This window comes from Sesamum indicum, linkage group LG13 (assembly GCF_026168435.1).
Source record: "Sesamum indicum cultivar Baizhima isolate 11 linkage group LG13, ASM2616843v1, whole genome shotgun sequence".
Classification (NCBI taxonomy): Eukaryota; Viridiplantae; Streptophyta; class Magnoliopsida; order Lamiales; family Pedaliaceae; genus Sesamum; species Sesamum indicum.
In genome coordinates this window covers 11,411,348-11,432,298 of record NC_142669.1, presented here as the reverse complement: position 1 = coordinate 11,432,298, position 20,951 = coordinate 11,411,348, and the positions used below count along the sequence as shown (strand labels likewise).

Genomic DNA, 20,951 nt, shown 5'->3' with positions numbered 1-20,951 from the left:
TCGGAATTTTAGTCCTTTAATTTGTTAGGATTGTGAATTGATCCTTCATTTTGTTAGTTTCGCGATTTTAAGACTAATTTGATCAGAATTTCAAAGTTGGTCCAAGTGATACCATAATTCCTGTCAACTTGGAAAGTTCCAGCCGATTTCATCCTAAAGTTGAGAAATTAAAAACGGTGAATGACCATTTTACAACCCTAACAAATTACAGGACAAAAGAGCCAAATAACTACAATTACGGAACTAAAAATGCAATTAAGCCTAAACTGATCTATACATAAATATGATGCAAGAAATTAATGTAAATAAATATGGCAAAGGTACACAAGTATAATAAAGGTAAAATAACACAAGCAAAATTGTATAGTGTAGTTGGAGGGTCTATTTTCTGGCTATAAATACCTGCCTGCTGAAACAGCTCATTTCCATTTTCTGCAACTCTCCTGTCAACAAAACCAATCCAGAAAGCTCAAAATAACTCTTCCTGTTCACAACCATAAAATAGAGAGTGAATTATACAAGGAGGAAAGCAAGTTGTTGTTTGTTTCACTCTCTTCCTCCCCACCCCTACCCTAACTCCAGGTTAGAAATACATTGACACAGAATATCTTGCTTAGCATGTTTTGGATGATGCTAAATTTGTTTTCTGTTCTCCAAACACTCCCTAAATCAGGGTATTATCTTGATCAACTTTCCAGCACTAGTCATTTACGTTTGTTTTGCTTATTTCAGCTGTTGTCTATGGAGTTTCCTGATCAAGAATCCGAGTTCTCCAATTCGTTGAGGAAAAATGGAAGAGGGAAAATAGAGATCAAGCGGATCGAGAACACCACGAATCGACAAGTCACCTTCTGCAAACGCAGAGGTGGCCTACTGAAGAAGGCGTACGAGCTGTCCGTGCTGTGTGATGCTGAAGTTGCCCTTGTTGTCTTCTCAAGCCGTGGCAGGCTCTATGAGTATGCAAACAACAGGTTAAGGATCTTCAATTACTATTTCCTCAGAAAAGAAAAAAAGGGTTGTTTGTTTTCATTTTTTATCAGGGTCATCGTCCAACTTTTTAGTTTCTTGCTTTTTGTGTGTGTGTGTGTGTGTGGGAACCAAGAACAAAGTTTCTACACTTCATCTCTTCTTCTTCTGCCATGTTGTAGTGCTGCAAATTAGGCATAAGAAACATGAAGGGTTCTTCTTCTAGGTTAATTTGGCTTATTTTCTTGGTTCTTGCTGCTTGTCTTTTTCCTTTTATATGAGCTTTGCGTGTTTTTCGTTCTTTACGGTGATTCTTCTTAGTGCTATGTTTGATAATATACTTGGATCCAGATCTGTTGTAACTGATAGAAATAGAAGTGATGTAGTTACAGTAGTAGTAGTTCTCATGGCCCTGGAAGGTTAAGAAACTCTATATGGCATTCTTCAAAATCATCTCTCTCTCTCTCTCTCTCACACACACACACACACATGTCATCTGTCAGCCCAAGAAACTCTACTGCAAAGCTGTCGAGTTCCAATTAGCCCATTCCCTTCGTTTCATTGACTGTTCCTTAATACATGTCACCTCAACAAATCAATACCTGATCAGCACATAATTAGGGTTTTAAACCTCGGAAAGGTCTATGGTGTCATGACTAGACACTCACCAAGATTTCATTTTCAGGTTTGGCAAAAGACAAAATTATCTCAACACCAGAAGATGGGCACCTTTGATTTGGTTTGATCTTACCATTTCACCCTTCTGTTCACTGATATTAATTAGGGCATATGCTCCTATGATTAGGGTTTGAAATCCCAAGTTGCCTAAAATCGTGCCTGTTTCTTACCCACAGAATCCTAGGTCATGTCAGATGAGATTTTTCAGTTCTAACACTTAAAGACAAGGGAAAAGGGGTCTCCAACATGTCATGCTTCCCCATTAATTTCTGGGGTTTCTCTATCTTCCATCATTCTTCTGCCAAACTTTATTTATCTTTAAAGGTGAAAATTTTTTACCTTTTCAGTAATTTGCATTAGATTAGTCCTGCTAAGTTCTAAACTTTTTCCCCCTCTCTCCCACTCTTTGCCCTTTTGAAGCTAAAAAACTAAAGAAACTTACTGAATCAAAAGACAGAAGAGGGAAGCAGGAAAAATGAAATGAGACACCCCCCCCCCCATCCCACCTCTCTGTGCTTCTACAAAAAGAAAAAGAGTTAGAAAGGAATTATTATTTTCTTCTCTTTTCCAAGAAATGAAAGTAAAAGAGTGGGAAAATTTGGGCTAAAAGCATTTTTTTTTTAATATAAGAAGCATTAGTACTGGTTCCCTAACTGCCCTCCAAGCAATTCGAACACATGACCAAAATTATAGGTACAAGGTGCTCTTGCCAACAAACCACCTTGTCTTGTCATGCTATAAGCATTTGTTACTGAAATAGAAAAATAAATTTCAGAAACTTAAGCTGAGGGTATAGAATACAGGAAAAGGGTTGATGAGATGTTACTAATTTGCATGGGAGAAAGAGTGCAAAAGTGGCTTTTCTATGGAATAGACACCTTCACTTGCTACACTTAACAGGAGAGATTTACACATGAACAATACATATATATATATATATATATAAATGTATATACATATACAAATTGATGTTCAGAGAGTAAAGTTTTATGTGTTTGAAATTCATAAAATTATTTGATCGAATTAAATCAATCACAAAGTAAGTGTACTATATTTTGTTATGTGATTGATCACCTTTCCTCGACTGCGCACCAATCACACTATAAATATATTACACTTGACATATAATTAATTCAAATTCAATGAAACACGTACTGCCTAGAATTTCCTATAAAAATTGTGGAAAAATGACTGCAAGAGGCAGAACCGATGAGAACAGTATCGGCATTTTGAATAAATCAAGGTGGGTAATAAGGTGCTGCAGCAGGGTATTAACCTTGTTTGAGGTAAGCGCGGAGGGTATCAACCTTGGGGTGGAAAAGAAAGGGGGGACACGTGGCGGGGTCCCAGAAAAAAGATGGGGTAACCAATCATATTGTGGGATCTTTTCGCCAGCGTGGGCAGAGGGCAGCCAATCAGTGGCTCGACAAAATTAAGGTTTGCTGACTGAAAGTGGGATGGATGTGTGTGTTTTCACTGTGATATTTCTGTGTAAGACTGAGAAACTTGTATTTTTATTTTATGTTTTCTTCAAAGGGTGTGAGACTGAGAAGCTGATTATACGTTTCCTGTGTGCATGTCTTGTGGAGTAATGAGGAGGGTTACCTCCTTTCACAAACCAAACCCTATTTATATACCTATCAAACTAAATCAATTACATGATAAGTGTGACACATTTGTTATGTGAGTGATCAATTTTTTCAAACTCCAATTTTGGTTTCGTCAAACTAAATCAATCACATCACAAGTGTGATACGATTGTTATATAATTGGTTCAAATTTGACTAAATTTAACTCAGGTTATAATTTTTCCTACAACCTAGCTAGCTGTAGAAGGTATTTGGATGAGATGAAAAGAAATGAAATTAGGATACTTCACCCAAAAAAAATGTTAAGTAATTTTATTCTTAACGAAATAAGGATACAAAATATTTGTTTAATTCAGGGGGAAATTAGTTTAGATTTGGTAATAAGTAATTATATATCTTAATCATAATAAATACATCGATTATGATTCAATTGCTAGTATATTTTTTATTAAGGACCGTCTATGGAGTAACTAAATTTGATTTTTTTTTAAAAATCATAATTAATCAATATTATTAACTATAGTCAAATAAAATCAATGAAATAATTTAAATTTTTATCACAGTTGATCAATATTTACACTGATTTTAACTATGCCCAAAACAGTTAATGCTTAATTTGTATTCAACATATTTATTTTAATTATTGCAAAAAATCATATCTTTTCTCTGAGTTACTTTTATACTTAAAGTGGAAAATAGATCAGCAAGACAGGAATATGGTTTATGATTATGATAATTAGGTTTAGTTCTATCCTGTTGCAGTGTTAGGGCTACTATTGACAGGTACAAGAAAGCAACTGCTGATTCCTCCAATTCTATGTCCACATCTGAAGCTAACACCCAAGTAAGTTTACTTTTTACCTTGAGTCACTGCATAAAATTTAGTTTATTCTGTATATCACAAATGAGAATGATTTAAAACTAGCTACCCATCTATGGAAAAAATTGTATTTTACGTCCGCACAAGTTAATCCATTGAGGTTATAATTTCATTATTTTTTAATACATCCCATTGTATGTATCTCATAACTCTAAAAGGCCTGTAGTTTAAAATTTTAATTCTGTTAAATTTCTAACGAAAACAGCACGTGCATGGCACGAGCTCCATTAAGTCTTGAGGGCAATTAAAGATATTTTCATTAGAAATTTAGTCGAACTAAGACTTTCGATTATAATTATAAATTTTTTGTAGCTATGAAATTGAATATGATGAGCGCAAAAATAATTGAATCAGAATTGCAAAGGGACTAACATGTGGGATGCAGAATGCAAGTCACCCCCATTGGCGCAAGAACATTAATTTCATCAAAATTGTTAAAAGAGAAATATATTTGAATACTCGAATTTCACCATTAATACCATTTTGATACTCGATTAGTATTTTTATTTATTTATTCTAGTATCTTTTAATATAATAACCATTTTAACCTTATATACTAAACATGAAAATAATTAATATACCAACAAAAAATTTACATAAATTTCAATTAATATATTTTTTCTTTGTTTCAACCAAACTTTCAAGTTTTACATTTAATTATTACTGGATTATAATATTTGCTTTTTTGTTATTTTCCACTAATTTTGTTTATTAATATTTATAGTTAATTATATTAAAAATTAAAATTCAAGACATATGTATTATTGCAAGTATTCAGTTTAATCTTTTAGGAAATTTTTAATATAAAATGTTAATTTTCAATCTTAGTTTAAGTTTTTCCAATTTTATTTTACTATCTCGATTAAATGCAAACACATATCTTTGATGATGATTAAAATACTTAATTAATTATGTCCTATATCTTTATATATTAGTTAATTAGAATAAAATTACTACTGGGAAACTATATCCTTGAGTCGACTTACTTGAGTATTATACAAGTTATTTAATAACGAATATTTTATAAATATTAAATGTAGTAAAAGCATAAAAAAGAATAAAACATAATAATCTCGACAACCAAATAATAAAATAAAATGGCTAACACAAAAAGATCAAATGTATTGTTTGATCTTTATGCCTAAAATTTTTTAAGTATATTTTAATTATTCTTTATCTTAAAATTTAAGTATCAGATCAGATGGTCGTCATTTAAAATTAATAGAAAAATAAATATAAGATATCAAACTGATAATTGTGATATATAGTCATATACCAATTGAGTCATTTATAATTATTTAGGTACGAAAGTGACATTAATTATAACAAAACTCACGCATTGCAATAAATCATATATATAAATTATTTTTCATCTCATATATTAGAGTTGGTATACTTTTCGTCTCATTAATTATAAAATTCTCCTTAATAGTTTTATACTTTCAAATCTATCATCAAATTTTGTTAATATTTTAACGAAAAATGACGTGCTAAGCCATGTATATATATGCAAGAACCTTTCACCAAAATCGCTAAGATCATATAATTAGTGTTTTTAGTATTATATGTTAGGGTTTGTTTTTTTTTCATTCCAATGATTATGGAATTTTTGTTAATTGTCTCATAAATTACAAAAAATTATAATTTGAGTTCTTTTATTAAATTTTATTAGTATTTTGACGAAAAAATCACATGATAAAGCCATCTATATATATATGCAAGAACCTTCATTCAAAATCATAAAAAGTCACCCTTATTCTCATCAACATAAAACTTCATGAGTCAATTACCAATTCTTGTAAAAAGAATATTAAAAACATAAAGAGATCATGAACTAGTAAAATAAAAATGGCAAAGTTACATTTCTGGTTATATAACTGTAAGTTATTAATTAGTATTTTTGGTTCTGTAACTTACTCCATTTACACATTTAGTCATTCTTTTTATGAATTTAGTCCTGAACATCTTACATTTGATCATTTTTGACAAATTTAGTCTTTTGTTGACAATTTTGGTCCTAAAGACCTATATGAGATCTATTATAGTGTGAAAAAGATCAAAATTGTCAATACGGGACTAAATTTACCAAAAAAGACCAAATATCATGTGTTGATTACTAAATTCATAAAAAAACAGGATTAAATGTGTAAATAGAACAAATTATAAGACCGAAAGGGCTAACGGCCTAAATTTGCCTATAGAAATCAGTAGAGAAAAGCACGTAGGTTCTAACAAATCCTTACATATCACCCTTCAAATTGTGATTTCATGTGTACCAGTTCTACCAGCAAGAAGCCACAAAGCTTCGACGTCTAATAAGAGAGATACAGACTTCAAACAGGTTAATGAATTTCGACAAAATTCATAAGAGTGTATATATATATATTTGTCTGCACACGTTCCACAAACTGATGATCATAACGACTCTGTAGACAAATTCTTGGAGACGGTGTTAGCAGTATGGCCTTAAGGGAACTGAAGAACATGGAAGGAAAACTGGAGAAAGCAATCAGCCGAGTCCGTTCCAAGAAGGTACTAAACGCAAACGTAAACGGCGTTTTTCCAGCTAATTTTGTATTTATATCTGTTCTCAGCAGCATGTAAGTTGATGACAAGTTTGAGATTTGAAACCTTGAATTCTTTTTACCAGAATGAGCTGTTGTTTGCAGAAATAGAGCTCATGCAGAAGAGGGTAAGTTTTTATTTTTCATACCCTAATCTCTTTTGTATCTCAATTAATTGGGAAAAGTATATTTTAGTTCGCTAAGTATGTCTAATTTTAATTTTAATTCGATAACTATGTCCATTTTTGTTTAGGTCCAATAACTTACGAAATTGCTCAATTTTAGTCTTTTGGCAGATTTTTGGATAATTTTACCCCTATGCAATTTTCGAAAGGCAGTTTTAGTCCATATGCACTCATAGGGGTAAAATTGTCCCAAAATCTGTCAGAGGACTAAAAATAAGCAATTTCGTAAGTTATTGAACCTAAATAAAAATGGACATAGTTATCAAACTAAAATTAAAATTAGGCATACTTAGCGGCTAAAATAATACTTTTCCCCAATTAATTTCCACTTCTTATGTATTTGGTTGCAATTCTTTGGCCTATAATGCTACAAAAAAAAATCAATACTGGCACTATTTGCGTACACTTAGGCTTTAGAGAAGTACTGATTTTTGTAGGAAAAATTGAAAATTGTAACAAAATTAAAAAGGAGTAGTATTTGTAAAAAAAAATAAAAAGCAAATTTGGGTAGTGTTTGTGGGGGAGGGGAATAGTACTTCTAAAACAAGCTTAATTGGTTAAAAATCATTTTATTTCTATATATGGAAAAGATACTATATCTGCTTGTATTTGTATTTATTGTTTGTTAATAATAATAATTTTTTCCAGAAAAATAAAGAATGTTATTTTGATTAGTATATTTTATATTTATTATTTTAAAAATACTAATAAAAAATTAAATATTTAATTTGATAATGCTCCCACTAAGTAATATAATTGTTGATTCAAATTGGCGTGACTGCAAAAAAAAAATATTAATTAATTAAAGCCATCATTTGTTTTATATGTTTTTAGTGATATAGGAATAATATAATTAGATAATACAGATAAAAATAAAAATTCTAACATATTAAATATGTGAAAGTATAATTTTGATCATTATTAAATTTTTAAAATTATTTAAAAACTTTAAATCAACTTTAAAATTGAATAAATCAACAAAAAAATAATAGGCCAGATTGCATATTCCGCTTCTTAAATGATACCATAACACCGAGCAAATATAGTTGTGGTACCAAATTGTAATAAAACTAGCAAAATAAATAAGTTTAAATATATTTTTTGTCCTGTAATTTTTGTGTTTAGCATTTTTATCTTTTCTCTTTATAGCCTTGTGAGATAGTCTTGTAACTTTTTGATATTTTACGATTTTGGTCTTTGCGGTGCTGGATTTTGCAAAAGTTGCCGAAATAAATCATGCGTCTCTTGTTATTTTGACATTTTTATCCTTTTATCTTTTTGGGTTAGAAAATGGTCCTATAAGTTTTTGAAAAATTTTGCAATTATTGTCCTTTCATTGTTGAATTTTGCAAAAATTGCCAGAATAAATCATGTGTCACCTCTCTTTTTCTTTTTTTTTTCTTAACAGTTCATTCATATTGACAAAAGTGAACTAACCAGAACAAAAGCTCCAAATCAAATGAACCACGTGAGACGCACATGATTTATTCTGGCAACTCTTGCAAAATCTAGCATCGAAAGGATCAAAATTATGAAATGTCAAAAAGTTAGAGAATTCTTTTTCAATCCTAGAAAGATCAAGGATAACAATATCAAAAACTACCAAAATTATAGGATAAAAAATGTATTTAACTAAATTTTATTTTTTTATTCACAATATGACCTTCATACTACAAAGCGACACTAGAAAAATATGATTTTCTACTACAATTAAGTATTGTAGCCAAAAGAAGAAAACCACGACAAATACAAATCAACAATGGTTTCACAATAGCCATTAGCCGTTGTTTTTACAGGTACAGCCAAAACATTAGCCATGACAAATTTTTTGCTGTTGCTAAGAATCATTAAGAATATTGATTAATCATGGTAAAATTTAAGTTTTTACTTTGATTTTTTTTTTTAACCGTGGATGATAGTATTGGTTTAGCACAATTTTTAAACCGTTGTCATTTATAGTGCAGCGAAAACTCAATTTTTTTTTATAACAATATATATATATATATATATATATATATTATATACTTGTTAACTAATTACTTGGATGTATATATATATATTATCAGGAAGTAGAGGTGAACAACGCAAACATGTATCTTCGAGCTAAGGTGATGTTCATCTACTCAATGCCCAAATATTTCATATTGTGCGACAAATATTTGATATTTGACATGGAGATTGGTGGTATGGTGCAGATAGCAGAGAGTGAGAGAGCACAGCTGCCGATGACTTCACAACCTTACGATGTGCAGAACTTGCTTCCTGTCAATCTCCTTCAACCTAATGATCACCACTACTCTTGCCAGGACCAAACACCTCTCCAACTAGTGTAAGTTAATTCATTCCTGTTTTATAAGATTAGAATATTTTGGGGGGATAATTAAGATCCATTTATAAGAAAAAAGAGTTAATTTTGGAGGTCATTTGGTATTTTTGTTTTTTAATTTTTTAAAATATCATTTTGATCCCATATCCTTTTAGTTTTCGCAATTTTAGTTCCTTTTTTAACATGAGTTCATAATTCTTGCCAGAAAAACACATATGCTTCTTACGTGACATTTTAAGATTTGGATTTTTTTTGTTCAATTCTATCAGTATTTTGCCCTTTAACTTTTTAGGGTAGCATTTTCATCTTGCATTTTTTTTTTAAATTTTTGCAATTTTTAGTCTTTTTTTCACCAGTATTAACCCTTCTCACTCGTCGAGATGAACTTCGGCAAACAAAAGGATTAAAATCATGAAAATTAAAAAATACAAGATCAAAATGCTAGCTTAAAAAGTTTAAGGATAAAAACGTCAAATAATCTAAATTACGAAATTAAAAATGCATTTAATCCCAAAAAAAAAAGAAAAAAACTACGATTTTAATTTGTAGTATATATTTTGGTAGTCACAAGGAATTTATAATGTAGATCTTAATTGTAGGAGGTCTAAATATAAGTTTTCTAAAAGTGATGATTTTATTAATATATATGTATATATATCAAAATCTAAAGAAGTGTCCATGTAACGCTCCCTCTTTTATGGTCATATGAAAATTGAGGTTCTAATTCACTATAAAAAATATAATTTTTTTGTTAAAGCTAATTACAAGTGAAAAGTTGTAACAAATACTAACATGTTTGGTTTTATTTTTTAAAATTTTTCAACTTTCAGTTAAGAAATATGTGTTTAAAGTATTTCATTTTAAAATTTTCAACTTTCAATTGAAAATATGTGTTTTAAATTTTGCATAATTTTCGTGTTAAAATGATGAAAATATATATAAATTAGTTGACAATATTGTGTTTTATGTTATTCATTTCTGAAAGCGAAACCGAAACTGAAACTCTAGATATAATTAAAAATCATGATAAATATTAATTTCATTGACTTTTTATTTGACTGTGGTTGAACATAGTATTGATTTGCAATAAATTTTAAACTATGATCATTGATTTATAATTTAGAAACATTCATTTTTTTGTAGTAAATTTTTGGGTCGAAAAAAATAGTCTGAGGCCATTATTACATATTTTTTTCTTTTATATGTTAAGAGGAATGGATAGTCAGGTGAATACATATATGGCATTTTTGGTTTGGCAATGAAAGACTAATTTTAAAAAAATGACACATTGAAAACATTTGTGGTCGGAGATTGCAAAATTTTGTTAGAAAATATGTCCCTGATTTATAGTTTTCATGTGATACACATATGATATTTTCGGACGATAAATGTTTTCAATATGTTATTTTCTTTAAAAACATTTATTTTTTATAGCCAAAATGATTTTTTTGTTGGATCATTTCTCGATTTATGCTTGTTATCCCTATGCAGGGGCCATGCTAATCTTCTCTGTGTTGTTCCAATTTTATCAAATGTTCCTGAAGGGACACCAAATGAATTTTAAATGAATCAAAAGGAGCACCTTCCCATATTTACAGGATGAAAATTGTAACTTTTCCTATAACGATACGTAGATAAAAATTTATGTATTTGGACTAAAACAATATAAAAAAACAGTGTTATTATTAAAATCGAAGCGCACAAATACACACGATCATACTTGTCATCATCTATATAGTTTTTACATGTTTATGAACTACAGTGCTTTATTTATACCATGTGAAAACTTACAAATACATCAATATCTCAAGGTGAATAATTGCTACATGTAGAGAAGTCAATTTGATTTACTCTGCAGTATGTGATGTATCCTAAATATGTGATGATATATTCCTTCCTGTTTATGCAGATAACAACTGAAAAGCCCAAGAAATCCTGAAGTTCAATCAGAAAGAGTGGATTAAGGGGATGTCCTAAAGAGTGCATTTTCAATGTAAAAAAACTAGTATTTGAGAACTCAAGATTCACAAAAAACTCAAGTATTGCAGATGTGGGAACTGTATCTATTATACTATTTATTAAAGGGAAGACCTCTAAAATACCTGTCACAATTGGTAAAGTGCTGATCGCGTAAAACGTTCGTAACTTTATCTATTTCATCCACAAACAACCGTTTTTTTTTTACAAATTAATTTTATTAAGAATTCATACTCACAAACATTTATATTTAATTCATTTTATTAGTTTTGATTAGTTCATTTTTAATTATGATTTCCTTCGATCTACATGTAGAAATGTATTCCACCAAAATCACGAGAATCCCTCTAAAGATATATATATATATATATATATATATTGCACGATTATAATTTTCTTTTTTCTTTTTTCCTTGTTGTTTCATGGAAGGTTTTATATACCTATTTACACTTATTCCGCTATTTCGCCTTTGGAGCAAGTCCAAGCGAGGCTCAATGCCTCTACTCCAGCATTGAATCTAGCAACAGTGCCTACTGCCATCAATCTACTGCTAGGTGAGCAGCTTCGACTATTCATAGTACAGATTGTCAATGCAGTACTATGAGGTTCCCAAGCTAGCCTAGCAGGACAATCTTCCTAGCAGAAGAGGAGTAGGACACATGGTGAGCAAGTTTTTGCTAGCCTCCAGCAGGATGGTCTTGCACTTGCCGAGCCTACCAGCTAAGAGGTGCTTCCAATAGGGCCCCCCAGAGCTGGCACTCTCGTGAAAAGAATGACAGAATTTTGTTAAGGGATAAGAAAAGAGGTCCAGCTCTTGGACCATGGTATTCCCTTCAATGGTGATACCATTTTAGGGCACCCTCTCACTTTCCCACCTACAATGGCACTACTGATCCTACTAAACACATCCGTAAGTTTGAGAACACAGCATTGCTGCATAGGTAAATCAATGGTATTAAATGCCGTACATTTCTTACTACACTAACTGATTCTGCTTAATAATGGCTTGACCAGCTTCCAACTGAATCAGTTACTCTTTTGCATAACTTAGTGCACTTTTCCTATATAAGTTTGCTAGCAGCAAGAAATACCGAAAATCGGCCATCAACATCTTTGGAGTCAAGCAAGAGGAAAAGAAAAATTAAGGGCTTATATCGAGCGCTTCAACAAGGCCATTATGAGGTCCTAGTTACACATCCAGAAGTCCTGACCAATGCCATCACGCAAGGACTCTGAAGCGTACCTCTCTTAAAATCCCTAGCCAAGAAGTGTGTTTCTGACTTCTACGGCCTACTAGCTCGGGCAAAAAGGTACATAAACCTAAAGGAAGCACAGCTGTTAAAGAAGGATAATCCTCACGATCAGAGAAAAGACAACGAAGGACCTTCCTCCCACAGGAGCTGGGAACCTAAAAAACGGTTTAATCCCCCAAATTTCGAAAACGAGCATTACACCCCACTCATGACCAGCTCGGCACAAATGCTCATGGCCATAGATCGGCTCCATGGCCTATGGTGGCCTAAGGGGTCTAAAGAGGGACCTAGCTTCCTAAATCTAAATATTTTTATAGGTATCATTGAGAGTATGGACATGACAGCAACAGGTGTCCTTAGCTGAGACAAGAGATAAAAAGGCTTATACAAGCCGATTACCTAAAAGACTATGTGAACACAGAAAAGAGGAGAGAGCAAAAGAAAGAACACTCCTACAATCGCAATTCTCACAAGAGCGAGGAACGAGTAGATGAGCCCTCTAGGAGGGAGAGGAAATGGAGTTATTTGCATTTTGCCCTCCAGCCTTTTTTTGTTTTTTGTTTTTTTTTGAGAAATCACCTTCCGACCTTTGTAATTTTTGCACATTACCTTTATTTTTCATTTTCAGGCCAAATTTTGTTTATTCTCCAACTGTGTAAAACACGTGCGCATAAGGCCAATTCTTTGATGGGTAAATTTGTAATTTCACCCATTTGCCCCCTTGCCCCCCTAAAGTGAGCGTGAGAAGCCCCTCCTTGCCCACAAAAACTTTCTCCTTCTCTCTTATTTTTTCAAAGCATACAATAAACTAAAAACAAGGAAATACACACCATCCCCAACAAAACTTTTCTCCTTACTTTTTTTTTTTTTTTTTTTCCCTTTTCTGTTCTTCTTTAAGCCTAATCCTCCAAAATTAGGCCTGGGATGATTTACAGTGAACGATTATATGATTCAGCCATAAAAAGAAACTGCTGCTCCCCACACCCTACACCAACACGAACAACAGCGAAAAAAGTCGAAAACTTGAGCAAAGAAAGGCAAATTTCATGAAGAAATTTTGAGCTACCCTGAATGCATCACAAAAGCTGGACGCCCACAATAGCAAGTCTCTTTCATTTAGCTTGATTTCAACCTTCTCAACCGTTGAAATAAGATAGTGGGGCAACAAAATTTGGGATTGGATGATATGCAGCTAACTTGGGGTGGAAAGGGGGTGAAAGTACAAATTTACCCATCAAATAATTGGCCTCACACACGTGTGTTTCACGCAATCGGAAAATACACAAAATTTGGCTAAAATTGAAAAATAAAGGTACTGTGCAAAAAAATTGCAAAGGTTGGGAGGTGATTTGTCAAATAACAAATTGGTGGGCAAAGCGCAAATAACCCCATATGTTGTGCAGTGTCTGCATTTTTAACACCTAAAACTTATTTAGAGGAAAGTGTAATTTTGCATTTTCAGATAAAATTTAAGTATAATTAGCCATTTTTTTGTACCGAAACCACTGAGAAATTTGTAAAGTTAGTCCAGAATTGCTTTTCCGTAAAAGCTCCTCTTGCACTAACTTTGCAAATTTCTTAACAAAAACCGTAAATCATGGGACCAAGAAAGCAAAACCCCCTTCTTTGTGGACCAAAAATGCAATTTAAACCTATTTCCTAAAACCAAATAGACCAAAACCTCTTGTCATCTCAATCAAAAATTTAAAACAAGCAAAGGTCTCATCTCTTTTCTTTTCTATGGTCCTCTCAAACAGAAAGGATGTGACTGTGCACAACCAAACCAACAACTTTTAGTATGAGAAGAATGGCAACAGGATATTATCTACTGTATTTAGGAACGTAACCATATTCATATAACTATCAGAAATCACAATATAAATTTACATTTACATATCCTTTTTATCCCTATTACAGATCAGATACGATAGACTGTGTAAATGAATTTCGGCTATCTTCTTCTGCATGCTATTATCGGCTAAGGACGCATGGCTTGAGAAGAGACTGAAGGCTAAAACCTTCTTCCCTCTGTCTCAAATGATACGGCCACCTTAAAGCCGAAATAAGTAAACTCAACGGTGAGATTCAAGATATTATGTCTATCCTCTCATGCTGTTATTCCACATCTAGTAACGTATTCATTTGACGCATTTACATGTCTATACCACAGGCCTTTTACCTCAGGGGACCCAATTTCGAGCCATGGCTTTGCAGGCCCGCTAAAATGTATAACAGCTGCTGCTTCCAACTTATGTCTGTCGACCTCTGGATACTGATGCCCCATACCAGCTACGTGCCATGAAGGATCAATATGGTGCACATGACCTTCAAATGCGACTAAGGCAGGTGGAAGAGCTCCAGGATGCCACAGTGCGAAACCAGAATCAAGGCTCTGCAGAACATACGAAAACAATGATATAGCAGGATCAGCAAGGGATAATTATAAAGAATGTACCAAATGTTGGAGTATTTATTGAAAAATCATTTGATTTTAGAAAATTACTTGATAACCCTTGCAGTTGTGTTTTATGTCACTGAATCGTGCCACGAGGAATCAGTAATGTGAAACATAACTTAACGTGCTATACATGACTGTAGGGGGTCTAGTGTAATTTTTCAAAACCAATCAGGATTTTGTCATATGCCTATACCTTTAATTGTAATTAACTCAGTCGGTAAACAAAAAACATGATCAGCAAAGAATAGCATGCAGAATCAGACATTTAACATACTGACAAGTTTAAGCCAATCGTGATATACTGCAGTGATGTTGGTCTTCCTCCATCTTCTCAGGTCAAACACATTCATCCCATAAAGCCACCCACAACGATCTTGATCCAAATTAGACGATATGATTGTATGGGTGAAATCGAAATAGTCCTTGTACTTCCTTCCTGGACAACAGTCACGTCCGCACCATGAGTCAGCAACTGCACCCACAACTTTCTGATACAGATCCATGTCCCACAGAAATGATAAGTCACGTTGTACCACTACATCATCGTCCAAGAACACAACTCTGTTCAGATCCGGAAACAGCTGTGAGATTCACAAGAATCAGAAAATGGATCAATCTTAATGAGATATATTCATCCACATGACCATTCCACTTTATGCTTAAGTCAAGAAATTACCTCAGGGAGATAAACGCGTAGGTGATTCAAAAGGGAGATACAACTGGGATTTAGGACATTCAGTTTGTGATAATTTTCCTCCATATATTCCAAGTCTTCCTCCTTCAGTTTTTTGTACTCGTGGTTCCGGATTTGGTGATGAATTTCTAACATTTCCTTTACTCCAACATTTACTTCATGAGACCAATCATATTGATGCAAGCCCTTGATTTCGATAACTGCAGAATCAATTTTGTTGACTGCAAACCATGCATGCATCGAAGTGTACGACTTCTTGTCAGTGACTACATGGAATACCAATTTTTCGGGATTGATTGAGGTCTTGATGGCAGAGGAGATAACAACAGAGGCAGCAAGGACATTGTCAGTTAAAAGAACAACATGATGAAAAGATGGGTCGGTAAGACGGTAAACATATTGAGGTAGAGGTATGCGGGAACGCGCCACAGCATTTACAGCATACTCTTCAGCCAACTTAAGAGAAAGACAATGTAGGCTCTTGGGTACACCATGAGCAGCTAAATGCCAGTAAACAGACTCATGCCCTTTAGCTGTTTTCACAATGTGTTCCATATTCTGGATCTGCATATTGAGTAAAGAAGTTTTGCATGAGTCGATTTGATCAGACATGTCATAATCGTCCTGCCACAATCACATAACAGAAGGAATCCTGCAAGCAAAGAAATAATAGATTTCGAGTGCCTATCTGAGGACACAACAAACAAATGAGATAATTATTCTCGGAACCAGAAGTTCATGAGAGCCCCCAAGGTTATGATGAGGTTAAAACTAACCATTAGGTTCGTGAAACCCATTGGAGCATGGTTATGTAAGGTTCAAAATACATCTAACCATTAGGTTTGTGAAACCCATTGGAGCAGCTGATGTTGCTGCGTGATAGGTTTAATTCATACGTGATCTCGATATTATGTCCGGCAGGCAAATTATGTCTCCTGGATCCTACAACATATGAAAATATATATATTTTTCAAATGTCTCTCATTACCTTAGTTTTCTCCCAAGTCCTACAGATCCTTGAATATTATATACCAAACTTTCCAAGTTAGATCCTTGAATAATCCTATGGAGTTTTTGATGTCCATGTACCAGAAGCTGGACACAAGAATCTAACCTCTTTGTCCTACAGTGTTTCCTGCCCTTGTATCCATTTACAAGAGCTCCTTCCTAATACCATCTACCATTTATTGAATTAAAAAAGTGGGGATTGCTACCCGTGAGATCCCACACATACAGCACTAAATGCTTAATTAGCATGAATAGAAATTCCTAAAGCGTTTTAGCTGAATAAAATCCATTGTGTCTCTTTCATCAGTACAAAACAATATTCTGCCAGTGCCATGTTGGTAAAAATTTGAAGAGCGCAAAATGTGAATTTGTAAGGTTGGCTATGTTGAGAATAGCATACCACAGAAAGTCACTACAAAAAAGAATATTAATGACAAAGAATTAAGTAATGATATAAAAATATCACTCTTATATGTATCAAGTAACAACAAATTTTATTTTGTCACCATAATGATTTAATAGTAATAATATTTGGGAAAAAGTATCACTAGCAATAACTAGTGATAAAAAAATTATGCATAAAATTGTTATTATAAACAATTATCAACACATAAACAATGATAATGGAGAACTAACAAATATAATTATCATCATGTTTGTATTGGCACTAAGCTATCACTATAAACGTGTCATTGATAGTGTATAATGGTAATCTTTTACACAACACTTATCACTAATAATATAGATCTTTAAAGCAGTAAGTAAAGAAAAATATGGGCAAAAAGCCATCGGAAACAACTTCAAGCTTCATTCTTAGCCGGGAAGACGATGCCAAAGTTTTCATGCACAAATTATGAAGGCTAAACTCTTCCAGACTGAGAGCCGTTAAACCACAACTTATGCTGCCAACCCACAATAAATGAAACTGGTGTTACTAATTAAGCATAATTTTCCATTGAACAAACACATTCCATAACCACCTTTCTCGCGTTACATGTTCTCAATAAATTTTATGCGCCAGAACGAATAAGGAAATGATATTGCTAGAATTGTTTTCCACCTCCTTTCACACGTCTTTTTTGCTTTCATTTTCCTTCCCATATTTTTCTATTAGGCAATATCAATTTCAGTTTTCTAAAACTCCATAGAGTTTGGAAGAGTTTCCTAACAAGTTACATTGAAAAACACTCACATAAACTTGGTGTTTCACCAAATAGTAAAAATTGGTAAAAATTGTAAGCAACCCTAGTAATATTGCAACTATGTAGATTACCCTCTTATAAAAAAAATAGCAATCTAATCACCTATACTTTTTAAAATGCAGCAATTTACTCCATATGTTTTTAAAAATAGAGAGGTAAATTATTCATTTTCAAAAAACACATAAGTATAAATTGTTATTTTATTTTCATATAAAAAATAATTTACTAGTATCATATTCAATAAATTTCACTGCATCCAGTGAAAACTATAACTCGTCTCTACTGCAAGTCCCACTAATAATGTGGTTTAGAACACGAGTCCAAGAAAGAATTTCCAGAATAGGATAAGCAGCTACAGCCTACAAATAAGGAGCGAATTCTTATAGGATCTATTCAAGATTCAAGAAAAGTAGTGTGAACCCAGAACTCATCTATAATTATCTGACAGCGACTGCTAGGAATAATGGAAGCAGACATTAGCAAATGCAAACAAGAAAGGGTATAGGTCTAGGACGAGAGGGGAGTAATAAATGGCAGTGAAAGTTACCAAACTTACCATGGTTTTGGCCTTGATAGCGAAGGCTTTAATGCCTTGTTTGTTAGAATTCGTCGTGTCACTCACAAGATCCTTGAATGAAATTGGTCCTCCAGTTGAACCCTCTGATGTTTGAATTCCAACTTCACCCCTATCCTCATTGCTACCAGTGGCTACCTCCAGCAACGCCCTTGTCAGCTCTTCTCTGAGCTTTTTTAGCAGTATGTAGGGTAAAACAATTATCAGCACAGTGGTAAAGACAAAACTGCAATAATATCATTGGATTTATGAAAGCCATTTGTATGTAAAGCTCACAATATATAGAAAAACAAAATAATTTTTTGATTATTCATGTATATTAATATCTGTACTAACAAAGGAAAAACTCCATTTTTATTCACAAACATCGATTACTTACACTGTCAAATCAATTTTTTAAATTACAAAATAATTTTTTATGTATTTTTCAACCATCCCAACTCAATTTTTTGTTCTATCTATGTATTGATACTATCTACTTATACTATTATATATATAAATAAGAAAAAAAAATTTCACTCACAAACAACACGATACCAAATTTTTGGTATCACAAGTATTCCTAAGTTAATTTTCTTTTATTTAGTTATTTATTTATTTCTTTTATAATGTGATATATTGGTTTATATATTTTATTCATAGGTATAATATATTTTAAAGGGGAAAAAATTATTTATTATATGCACATGACGGTTGGTTATATATAATACAAATACAATACAAATTTTTACTAACAAAGGCTTACAATCGAGTAAAATGATATATATTCAGATAAATTTCGCAGAGGGTATCATTCTAATTCTTTTTGGTTAGAAGCAATAATTTCATGCGCTCGTAATAAATTATAGAAATTTTATAAGAGTTAATGAAACCCAAGTTGTTATATCAAGAAAAGATAAATATTTTACTACAATTTTAATTAATGTAAATAAATTTGTCAATTATCAAATATAGCAATTTAAGAGAACCTAATGGATTTCATTTTCTACTGACATTTATGTAAAGAAAATAATGGGATCAAGTCATGTAAAGTACATGCATGCCATTGAGCAAATACAATAATTTAAGAACAAGTGGTCCTAGTAAAATTAGAGGGCAGTTCAACTAGTGAAAGCTGAATACCGACAGCCCACCAAAGGCACTTATCCACACGTCCACACAGGCTCTATTTATATCAAGTGTGCTGGCTCCAGGATGAATTTTGTACCCAGAAATAATTCTTAGTCAATCATAAATTGTGATGCTCCTAAGGAGTTTTTCTCAATCAGATCAGATAGCTTCAACCAGTATAAGTGGGTACCAGAAATTTATTCTTGGTAATGATGACAAGAAGTTAAAATCATTATCTTTGTATTCAATTTGAATTTTCTCAACAGAAAAAAACTATTTCCGTGAATTTTAAGAAATGAATAAAATTTAATTATTAAATAAAAATAAATTTTAAAAGTATTAAATATAATTTTTTAAATTATAACAAATTTAAGTATAATTATACTAACCTTTAAGAAAGAAAAATGTAATTATGGCAATCGAAAATGACACTCACCTGGGCTGAGTCGCTCCCGCCCAAGAACCTCCACGTCAGGCACCCTGCATCTCGTGTAAGCATACTCTTTTACACTTTTACCCATAAACTATTCAGATATTACAGCACCACACCAAAATAGGAAGTAAAAAAACAAAATAAAATTACCAATAGAGGAAGAGCAAAGAGCGCCGTATTCCAAGACAAGAAATGCAGTTCTAACGAAAATAAAGGGCAAAACGAACCCAAGCAGCAGCACTGCCGGCAACATCGCCGTCCGGTTAGTCAACCGCCGCCCAACAGAATGCTTCCCCTTCATTTTCGGCAAAAAAAGTCCCCCTCCGCCGCCCGCGGCGGGGATCGCGGCACTGCTTACGGCCAGTACTCTCTTAATACCAGTCGTCGATATATACAACTTCATATTCGGAGCTCCGGCATCCGCTTCTTCTTAGAAAATACGTCATCGCATAATCAAACTCAGCTCCAGATCCGCTTGCTTGATAATTACCCCCCCTGAACACCTTAACGCAGATCAATATCGCAGAAAAATGTAACTCGATTTGCAGAAAGCATTGGATTAGTAGGAAAATTAACTCAGAGAATAAATTACCTGAGCTATAGTTCAGTAGTTTCCTCTTTCACCATCGAACTCTCTCTCTCTCTCCCTCTATATATTCAAGAGTTTGCTGTAATGCTACAGATGCTGCGATTTGTCAAAAGGAGAATAAGATCACGCACTATTCAACGTCACTTCAGAAGCATAAACTGACGCCCTCAATGTCATATATTTTAGAGAGAGAAGGTGAGGAGAGGAGAGTGGGGGATCCAAAAGCCAAAACGAATGCCGCGTTAAATGCCACGGGACTTGTATAGATTGCTTAGCTCCTCCCCCGGCTTAATTGGCATCAACCTGTCGCTTATTTCCTATAGTTATATACATATGGCATCAACCTGTCGCTGATGGTTACTCTAATCCCTCACACTTAATGAATAGTATAGATGAACAAATCACTTTTAATTAAATAGTTAAGGATTTCAATTTTTTTATTAAATGAAAACTGTGTTAGTGAGT

The 20,951-nt window shown here is 32.9% G+C and overlaps 2 protein-coding genes and 1 non-coding gene across 8 annotated transcripts; 1 reads left to right on the top strand and 2 right to left on the bottom strand.

Annotated features, from left to right (window-relative positions):
• The first annotated feature begins 421 nt into the window (after positions 1 to 421).
• On the top strand, positions 422 to 11,307 carry LOC105176841 (agamous-like MADS-box protein MADS1). 3 transcript variants are annotated; one of them, XM_011099770.3, is made up of 9 exons: positions 422 to 582; positions 733 to 971; positions 3,996 to 4,077; positions 6,393 to 6,454; positions 6,546 to 6,645; positions 6,764 to 6,805; positions 8,929 to 8,970; positions 9,058 to 9,191; positions 11,098 to 11,307. In XM_011099770.3, the coding sequence occupies exons 2-9, from the start codon at positions 742 to 744 to the stop codon at positions 11,099 to 11,101; spliced, it is 696 nt and encodes a 231-aa protein (XP_011098072.1). In that variant the 5' UTR covers positions 422 to 582; positions 733 to 741; the 3' UTR covers positions 11,102 to 11,307. The 3 variants fall into 3 exon arrangements, with proteins under 3 accessions (XP_011098072.1, XP_088733141.1, XP_088733140.1); XM_088877015.1 differs by lacking the exon at positions 11,098 to 11,307 and having other exon boundaries at positions 9,058 to 9,195; XM_088877014.1 differs by lacking the exon at positions 11,098 to 11,307 and having other exon boundaries at positions 8,929 to 9,195.
• On the bottom strand, positions 10,634 to 10,736 carry LOC148784507 (U6 spliceosomal RNA). Its single transcript, XR_016063908.1, has one exon. It is a non-coding gene; the product is annotated as a U6 spliceosomal RNA (small nuclear RNA).
• A 2,944-nt stretch (positions 11,308 to 14,251) lies between the features above and the next one.
• LOC105176843 (putative galacturonosyltransferase 15) lies at positions 14,252 to 20,796 on the bottom strand. Of its 4 annotated transcripts, none has more exons than XM_088877365.1 (7): positions 20,490 to 20,796; positions 20,048 to 20,400; positions 19,901 to 19,944; positions 18,337 to 18,525; positions 15,553 to 16,134; positions 15,140 to 15,457; positions 14,252 to 14,810 (listed from the first exon to the last, which is right to left on the bottom strand). In XM_088877365.1, the coding sequence occupies exons 2-7, from the start codon at positions 20,298 to 20,300 to the stop codon at positions 14,526 to 14,528; spliced, it is 1,671 nt and encodes a 556-aa protein (XP_088733491.1). In that variant the 5' UTR covers positions 20,301 to 20,400; positions 20,490 to 20,796; the 3' UTR covers positions 14,252 to 14,525. The 4 variants fall into 4 exon arrangements, with proteins under 4 accessions (XP_088733491.1, XP_088733490.1, XP_011098074.1 ...); XM_088877364.1 differs by having other exon boundaries at positions 20,048 to 20,392; XM_011099772.3 differs by having other exon boundaries at positions 15,155 to 15,457; positions 20,048 to 20,392; positions 20,490 to 20,795.
• Between the last annotated feature and the right edge of the window lie 155 nt (positions 20,797 to 20,951).